Source organism: Zingiber officinale, chromosome 10A (genome assembly GCF_018446385.1).
Source record: "Zingiber officinale cultivar Zhangliang chromosome 10A, Zo_v1.1, whole genome shotgun sequence".
In the NCBI taxonomy this organism is placed as follows: Eukaryota; Viridiplantae; Streptophyta; class Magnoliopsida; order Zingiberales; family Zingiberaceae; genus Zingiber; species Zingiber officinale.
This window is the reverse complement of record NC_056004.1, coordinates 17,357,948-17,367,578: the sequence shown is the minus strand read 5'-3', so window position 1 is coordinate 17,367,578 and position 9,631 is coordinate 17,357,948. Positions and strand designations below refer to the sequence as shown.

Here is a 9,631-nt window from a genome sequence, read left to right as displayed (position 1 = left end):
CCACAGTTAAGCCTCGGATGAACAGTGTCCGAGGCGCCTCCATGGAGCTTGGAGGTGCCTCAGGTGCAAGCCGAAGCCAGCTATCCAGAGGAGCTGGAGGTGCCTCGGACGTAGCTGGAGGCGCCTTGGACCAAGGCTTGAAGGCGCCTTGAAGAGGCTTGAAGGGGCCTTAAACCAGATAAGGTGCGACCAGTTCTGTGTTGATCCACCGTGCGACTCGACGGCCTAGAGGCGCCTTGGATAGGCTTGGAGGCGCCTTCAGCACATTATAAAAGATGGTCTCGAGGCAGAACTCAAACAATCAAGTTCTAAGCTTCCTTTCTTCAACGTGTTGCCAACGAGACGACCTAGAAGTGCTGCGAATTGACACCAACGACCCGAAGCTCCGAATCTTCAGTTTTTTCCTACTGTCGTTGGTATAATTTAGTCATTTCCTTTAATCATTGTACTTCATTTTGTAAACACATTAACGAGCTTATAGTTGTTGCCCACCGGAAGCGATCAAAGATCGAGGGCCTTGGAGTAGGAGTCGCCACATGCTCCGAACCAAGTAACTCCTCGAGTTCTTGTGTGTTTGTTCTTTTTATTTCCGCTGCTTTAACTCTCGAACGATTTTTGACTCCGAAACGCAAAATAGCCACGAGCGCTATTCACCCTCCCCCCCTAGCGCTTTCGATCCAACAGACAAAAGTTACCAACAAGGAGATCCTTAGAGGATTACGGCTGCGACTCGATTAGGTCGGGGGTAGCTAGATTGACAAACTCCCTAATATACTATGAGCTTATCGCACCACACTCAGAGAGTAGACCGGCATAACCCCAGTCCATCTAATGTACAGGGGTGAAGCAGTGGTTTTGGTGGAAGTTGGAGTAGAGTCCGACCAGGTGCAGCTCTATGATGAAGGAAACATCGATCGGAGGCTCATGGAGCTTGACTTGGTAGATGAAGTACGAGATAAGACCGCCATCCGGCTTATGGTATACCGACAGTGCATGAAACAGAGCTATAATCGGAGGGTGGTCGCAAGATCATTCCATGTCGGTGACTTGGTATGGAAAAGAGTTAAGTCGGTCGGCAATGTCACTAAATTAGAAGCCCTGTGGGGAGGACCCTATAAAGTTATTCGAAAATTCCGCTCAGAAACTTATTATTTACAAGATGAGAATGGGAGAGATCTTGAGCTACCCTGAAGTGCGAACAATCACTAGCCCTACAGGGTCAGGCGATAGGTGCATAATCGAATGCCACTACAATTATAAAAAAGTCTATTTTGTAATTGTAGGGTAATGATGAATGAAAATCTCAAGTGTCTCAGACTCTTATGCTGATCGGCCAAGTTAAAAGTCGAGTGGCGGCTATAAACCCAAGAGTCTACGCAAACAATAGTCGAGCGGCGACTATAAACCCAAGAGACAACAAAATCAACAGTCGAGAAGCGACTATAAACCTTAGAAAAATAGTCGAGCAGTAACTATAAACCCCAGACCAGCAGTCGATTGGAGACTATAAACCCAAGAGTTGACGAAATCAATAGTCGAACGACGACTGTAAATCCCGGCTCAACAGTCGAGCGACGACTATAAACCCTTGAGTTAAAAAATATCAACAGTCAAGTGGCGACTATAAACCCTTGAGTCAAAGAATATCAACAACCGAGCGACGGCTATAAACCTGAGAGCCTATAACAACTAAAGTTAAGCGGTGACTATATACCTAATAGTCGAGGAAATCAACAGCCGAGCAGCGGCTATAATCCAAGAGTCTACTCTAATTAAAATCGAGTGACGATTATAAACCCTGAATACGAAATTGTTTAGTTATAAAGTCAAGCGGCTGCTATAAACCCGAGAGTCGATGACAACAGCTAAGCGGTGGCTATAAACACAAGAAGAAATTAAAGTTATTGGACAGTCAAGCGACGATTGTAAACCCCAGTTCTACCGTCGATTGGCAGGTAAGATTTTTTATTGGAAAGGCAAAGAGGTTGTTCAACCTACACTGAAATGATCAGTTGAATATCTTAACGGCTAGTTACATAGAAGAGTGGAAGCATAAGGATTCACACTTAGAATATTTCTACCAGGATTATAAGACTATAAAACGAAAAACCAGACAGTCTTATGGAGTCGAACGGGGATGCATGGAAGAACACTTGGAACATTTAACATAAGCTGTAAAGCGCTGAACGGGCGCGTGTTCATTACACTAAGAAAATTTTACAAACTAGCAAGGGGACTAAAAAAGGTGGCTTGAAAAACTAAAAAGAAGGTTATTTGAGATAGTCGATCACATCGTCCGACAGCGACTCGATGAGCTTCTCCCTGTTTATGATTTTGTTGGTCAGCACAGGAGAGATAGCCGTCGTCCTTCAGCAGTTGAAGAGTTCCATCAATGCCACAGTTGAAGAGGTGAAGAGCTCGATCGGTGAGTCTGTCATTGAAAGGGTCAGAACGGAGATAGTTGCGCTTGAAAACTTTAAGTCGTCTGGGCTCTTCCTCTTGGTACGTTTTGAAGGTCTCTCGGGACGCCTCCAATTAAACTTTTAGCTAGGCTAGCTCCTTTGGAGTCGAGCTGGAGCTGCGCAGCTACTTGCTCTACAGAGCGGCTAGCCCATTCGATCTCGAGAGCAGCCTCAGCCTCCTTGAGATTTTGGGGCAAGACCTGAGCCTCTTTATTTTTGATGCCTAGGTCCTCGATTTCTCAGAGTTTTCTGGCGTTGGCGGAGTTAATCTTGGATTCAAAACTATTGGCCTGCTTGGTGAGTCACTCAATTTGTAAGGCCTGATCATTATTCTTGCTCCTCTCTGCATTGAGCGCCCGTTCGGAGCCAATTACCTGCTCGGAGCTTCTCTCTAGTTCGTCCTTCAACCGAGCCACCTCGGTCGCCAATTGCTCTAAGTGAGCCCGGTAGGTTTCCGAGGGGTCGCTCAAAGCACATAGTTGTTTCACTTCGTGCTCTAAAAAAGCTAACCTCTGGTACATGGCCAGACTTTCGACCCAAAACTACATTAAAAATAGGTTAAGCATGACCGATTGGGAAATATGCAAGTAAAAATAAGGATGATATACATACCACAGCGGACTTCTGAGTGTAGCCGTCCACAAGCTCGCCAGGAGAAATGGTGGTTGCATGGGCCTGGGCATCGGCCCAAACTTATGCCATCGGTCCTTGAATCCTGATTAGGTGTTCGGGAGAGCACGGTTCGGCGTCGTCGGGATGGCGCCACTCGTCCGTTGGTAAGTGGATGATAGCCGTTATGTGTCTTCGGTCGCTCAAACCTGATGGCTCGGAGGTAGTCTGACCTGTGGACTTAGGCAAAGGGGAGGAGCAGATGGTGGACACCTGGGTTGCTGGCAAGGAGGACTGGGGTGGCATATACGCGACGGGCGACACGCATATGGTCCACGACGGTAGCGCAGATAGCGAAGGTGTCCGGTCGGACGACAGAGGAGTGGGATCCGCAGCGGTCCCTTGTTTGGGAAAAGCGGGAGATGAAGTTTCACCCCGCTCAGACGATAAATGCGAGGCAGCATGGGCGGGGGTCTACAAGGCAGAGGTAGCCGAATGGGACGCACCTTCCCTTCAATGCCTCTTGTGTCTTTGGATTAAAGGCTCACCTGAGGTTGCTGACTCCAAGGGCACTGTGATCGGCAATAGTGAAGGTTGTTCGGGAGGGAGTTTAGCTGTGGCAGCCACAACATTATGAGCCACCTTTTGGCTTCCTCCTGCCTTGCTAACTACAACGTCGTCAGTCAGATCATTGGATTATTCGACCAGCTGTAAGCCACGACTCTCTAGCTTAGCAACGCTCGTAGCATGTCGTGTTAGCGAGCCTGATTTTGCCGCTCAATCGTGCCCTCAGCATGATTTGAGATGTAAAAAAAGAAAATGAAATCAATTAGATTCAAAGATGGGGAGAAGAAAGAGAATACCTAGGGTAAGGGCCAACCACGTGCGAATCAGGCTTAACTTGAATACATATATGACACTATCCAGCAGTAGCCGATGGATATGATACTTCTAACCGGCCAGACTAGAGGTTGCTTGGAGGTAGTCCAATCAACTTCGATATCTCATGAGTGATGAAGGCTTTATCACTTCCATCTGCCAGTCGGTCGGGAAGTCGAGCCGAGCGGGAAAACGAATAAAAAAGTAATGCTCTCTCCAATACTTATTGGAGGACGACATTTTGTCAAAAAAAAAAACAGTACCCACTCGGGCTTGAAAGAGAAGGTCCCCCGCTCGGACAACTTGGGATAGTAAACATAATGGAACACCCTAGGTACAAAAGGGATGTCATGCAGATAGAATAGCACGACCACCCCGCACAATAACCTAAAGAAGTTGGACACTAGTTGGTGCACAGAGATATGGAAATATTTACACACGGCGGAGAAGAAATGGTGAAAGGGAAAACGAAGACTGATGCAGAATTGATCCTTAAAGAAAGGTAAAAAGCCTTCGGGAGGCAAATGGGGTCGGTCATAGGCGGAAGGGATGACGATTTGATAATCGGAGGGGAAACGATATGTAAGTTTCATCTGGTCAATTTCATCACCGTTGAACTTAGACTCAGTCAAAGTATACCACAACCCGAGGACAAACACAGGAGGTTGAGGAGACGCGATCATAGAAAACAGAAAGGGAAGAAGATCAATGACGCGACGAGAGAAGGAAAAAGATATCTTATTGAGAAATATCATCGGCAATGAAGAGGAAGAAAGGAAGCGGCAAAGCACGTACGTGAAGGAGAAAGAAGACGAAGTAGGGGAATGATGATGAGTAAGGGCTTATAAACCCAGTGGACGGTTACGTTGCTCCAAACCGTCGAATCGAGGGTTACAGAAAACAAAGTCGAGATCTGGCTGTGGAATTCGAAATGGCGCTTGCCACAATAATCACAGATATCCACTTGTCACATCAAGCGTGCGGCGGCAGAGATGGGACACATGGCGGCTGGTGATAGAGGTATATTAATGAGGTTTAATTAAAAGACATGGGTGTGCGGGCTGAACAATAATGACCAAAGATTTGCACAGTCTTCCAGAAAAGGGGATGACGTCAGCAAGCATTAAAAAGCATTTGTCCGAGGAGGCGGCAAGAAGTGGAAAATTAACTAAGTGTCGTCGCCAACTATCCCGACCAGCAAGGATCCTTGACTGAGAAGCAGTCGAGCTGAGACATTGTTAACATTCGGAATAGCTAAGTGACGGCTCTAAACTCAAGTCAGCAAGGTAGAACGATGACTATGAAGATGATGTGAGCAGATTAGCAGCCCTATAACAGAGAATGTCGTATCACGGGGATGTCACTGAAGACACTGCTCATCCAGTCAATCAGACTTACAACCTCCTTCGAATAGACTTGAGGGGAATCCTTAGGATGCTGCAATAAAAGGGGGCCCACTGAGCATGGGTCAAGGGTGAAGATAGCAGTCAACATGAAGGTTAAAGTCAGGAAAGTCAAAGCCAGAGGTCCAACGGGTTCACCAAAAGTGGGTCGAGTTGTATTCAACGTCAACTACCAATCGGTCTAGAAGTGTCTGATTGGCTAGCAGGTTAATGGGGGCAGATTGCTCGTCCGAACGAGATCAATACAACCAGAATATTAGATGTTCGCAATTAACTAAGCGAGTGTCAGGTCGATCGGAGCTCGTGTCCAGTCGGACTAGAAACAATTTGTTGAAACTGAGTTATTATGAAGAAAAGCAGTCGAGGTCGACCGGGAGGGGAATCCCGACAGAGCGGTTACTTCGCTCGGCCAAATAGTGGGACCCTCCCATATATCTTTATATCCCTCTGGAAGGTAATGCCGCTGACAACAAGGCATGGTCTATAGACAAATTGTATGACGGAAACTTCTACTATCTTATTAAGGATTTGCATTCCCTGTTAAGGTATGGTGTTAGAGACACTTTTCTAACATGTCTTTTCATAAGATGTTAGAAAAACGTGCCCGCACCTTTGAGAGCGTGCATGTTGCCTACTGTAGCACTATATAAAGGAGGTCTATGTACCAGCGAAGGTATGCGCTATTCATTATTCACGCTTGTGCTTTCACTGTTAATACGTTGCTCCGCATTCTTCTACTATTCTGATGACTGACTTAAGTGTTGGAGGGTCAATGTCGGGGACCTCTTCCCTAATCCGTCACTGACATTTCTTATATATTATAGATCGGAGTAGAGTTTTCACATGATCAATAAAGGAGCCACATCCTCAACCAACTTCCTTCATAATTTTCACAGAATAATATTCTATTTTTTTATTTTCAAGGGAATGCAATCATTTTTTATTAAAAAAACTACAACTAGCTCTATTAATTTCGAAGTATGTACTTCCCGAAAGGGACCAAAAACTATTTAACTCAATTACCATATTCATTCATCTACAAGATCACTCAATGAATACCCATAAAAGCATTGACCGGCGGTAAATGATATACATCGATTCTATTGCTTTCCGTCTCCAGTTATGTGGATGCCTTGACCAAATAATTCCAGTCCGATCAAAGTTCTCTTACTAATTCAAAATAATTCCAGTCTGAAATTGGTTCCTCACAGTCACAGGCTTAAATGAATGCGGAAGGTTCTTTTTGAGCAATATCTGGCATCGCTAGCGAGAAGCGTGACAACAACGGGTTTGATCAGTTGGAAGCAGTACTGGCTGGAGGGAGAAGGCACGAGACACAGCAGGTGACTGCGTACGTAGCTGAGGTTGTTGGACCAACAATCACATATATATATATATATATATACTCAAGGAAGAATTAAGGTAGCTAAATATTTATATATATATATATATATATATATATATATATATATATATATATATATATATATGGAAGATGTATATTAATTAATAAGTTTATGGATCACGGGATTCCGGTCGCTGATCCAGCGAGCTTGTTCACGGGCTGGATTTCCTTTGTCGTCTCTGCTTGCCCCCAACCTCACCCTCGCCTACACCTCCCCCTCCAACGCACGCAGTAATGCAGATGCACCAGCTGTGACTCGTACTGATCACGGAGAGGCCTCCATAACAATTAACTATATGTCGTATATGCAAGCAAGCAGATCTACTTGATATGAACAGCATTTGCAGTTTCAATGAATTGGCGCCATATGCATTAATGTAAGAGACGATACAGTAGTTTGATGTACATATATCACAGTGACAATTCTGTATCGGAGACGCAGAAGAAGAGCCGTACTCTGAGCATTCCAGACACATACGATCGTATGCATGCATAAGCTGCGATATATCAAGCGCATTAATTAGTCAGGGAGGGAGCTGGTCGATGTGTTCTCATCTACCAACATATCATTGGAGGTGCATGCCAAGCCAATTAAGACTTGTCCATGATGTGCTGCTTCATGATTACTGCGCAGTACACTCGCCCTGCCTGCTGCATATTGTATCATATTGGAGTTACTGCATGCCCTGTTGTATTAGTTATCAAGTACTAATTAATACCGATTAATTATAATTTCATCCGTTGTGAAATTTTGGGCATTCTACGTGTAAATTAAGCTTAATTGGACGACTGAACTCTTGCGTTGATTAGCTAATAGCTAGTGTTGTTGGATATGTATATATATATATTACTCCTAACAATGTTCCAGTTAATTACTTGATGTACGTACGTACGTGCGTAGCAGAGCAATGAATTGATCACATATATTTAATTAATTTATACATACTATATATAGTCAGCAGGCTACATGTATATAGAGCTCTTGTGTCAGTGGGAATCAAGAATCGTGGCTATTCATCTTCCTTTCCCTATTTCATGGTACCTTTAATTCTTGCACTTTTCTGTGCAACCATGAACCATGCATACATATTCCCTCCCATCATGTATAATATATATTGCATCATCTCAAACAAACACACAAGAACACAAATTAATACATGTCCGTCAACTGGTTCTTCCACCACTTGATGACGATCACAGGCTTCAATCCAACGTCTCTTTAGTTACCTGTCAATCTCCATCCCGTGCATGAAACCTATGAGCAGCGTGCCATGAACCTGCTCTCCTTCCCTCCGCCGCAGGAAAGCCAACACCATATATATTGACTAGCTAGCTACTCCATCCACTGCTCCATATTCATCACTACTTGGATCGGTGATGACCGACGAGTTGTCTAACGCCGCGGGAGGCGGCGCCGTGCCGCCGGAGCAGGGTCTCAAGTGCCCCCGCTGTGACTCCCCCAACACCAAGTTCTGCTACTACAACAACTACAGCCTCTCCCAGCCGCGCCACTACTGCAAGACCTGCCGCCGCTACTGGACCAAGGGCGGCGCCCTCCGCAACGTCCCCGTGGGAGGCGGCTGCCGCAAGAACAAGCGCTCGTCCAGGTCCTCTGCCTCCGCGGCTCTGGTGTCCCAGCGGCACTACCCCGGTGGAGCCTCCGGCGGCCTCGACTTCATCGCCTCCCTGCCCTTCTCGCCGCCCGGCGCCGCTCCTGTTTTGGGATTTAGCAATTTCCCGACCTCCTCTTCCGTCTGCGTCTACGGCGACGAAGGAGGTTTCTCTTCTTCTACCTCTTCTCGCTTCGTAGGCGCCGCCGGCCATGGGATTGCGAGCAGCAGCATCGCCTCGTCGATCGAGTCGTTGAGCTCCATCAACCAAGACCTTCATTGGAGGCTGCAGAGGCAGAGGCTCGCCGTGTTTTTCAAGGACGCGACGTCGTCTTCGGCGCTTTCGACTCCGGCGCCGTTGGGCGCCATGTCGTCTCTCGACGACGAGGTTTTGGAGCTGGGGAACAGTTCGACGGCCGCCAAGGTCTGCGGCAGCGCCGGCACTGCGGCGTGGCTCGTGGAGCCTTCCAATTATGCCATGGCCATGCCCGCTACCACCGCAGCCGCCACATCAGCCCACGACGGCGACGGCAGCAACGGTGGGATTTGGGGAGGAAGTCCGTGGCCGGCATGGAGCGTCGACATGCCGCAATTTGGCACGCTACCTTAGAGGATTATCTAATCCAGGTATATTTTTATAATCTCAATTAATTACGAAATCTAATCTACAATAATTTTAGCATTAAAGAACACCTGTAACAAATTAAATATATCAGATACGTTCAATCGTATAATAAATCTATCACAAAATTTTAGGACCAAAATCTTAGCTAATTATTATAAGTAGATTAATTTTCACATGGCATAATAATGACATGTTAACATCTCATTAAATTTCTTCAACAATAAATTTATATTCCAATTCAATTTGTGTTGAAATTACACCAAAGTTTCTGTATTTTCTAAAATTAGTACATGGTACAGCGTATTCAATTAGTTAAATCAGGTTTAAAGTAGATATGCTATAAATGCTAGATTGAGTAATTAATCATTATAACTATTCAAACTTGACATCTGTTAACGATTAATTAATTATGCTCAATTTTTGTTATTGATTAATTGTTTTATTTGTTCTGTTAAATTAATAGGTAATTAAGCTGGGGATCCAGTGCTGATTGAAGTGTGTGGATCGAGAGGACAATAATTCTAATTAATCTCTAACACGGCTGGGTTGGCTAATTGTTCATTCTTCAATTTCTCCTCCATAATCTTCAACTGATTTGTAATGATGACTATTGATGAGTGTTTAATTAACTTGATGAG

General features: G+C 45.3%; 1 protein-coding gene across 1 annotated transcript; it reads left to right on the top strand.

The window, feature by feature from the left end:
• Window positions 1–8,135: 8,135 nt before the first annotated feature.
• Window positions 8,136–9,631, top strand: LOC122026477. The gene is made up of 3 exons (XM_042585219.1): window positions 8,136–8,365; window positions 8,533–8,995; window positions 9,457–9,631. Exons 1-3 carry the CDS (start codon window positions 8,136–8,138, stop codon window positions 9,481–9,483), a joined length of 720 nt encoding a protein of 239 aa, XP_042441153.1. The 3' UTR covers window positions 9,484–9,631.

What these genes read in the sequence shown, in the direction of transcription:
- LOC122026477 (XM_042585219.1), top strand. Translation starts at nt 8,136, where the DNA reads ATGACCGACGAGTTGTCTAACGCCGCGGGAGGCGGCGCCGTGCCGCCG. An exon ending in AAGAACAAGCGCTCGTCCAG is followed by an intron (nt 8,366 to 8,532) that starts GTCCTCTGCCTC and finishes ACGGCGACGAAG; the next exon opens with GAGGTTTCTCTTCTTCTACC. An exon ending in TAGAGGATTATCTAATCCAG is followed by an intron (nt 8,996 to 9,456) that starts GTATATTTTTAT and finishes TTAAATTAATAG; the next exon opens with GTAATTAAGCTGGGGATCCA.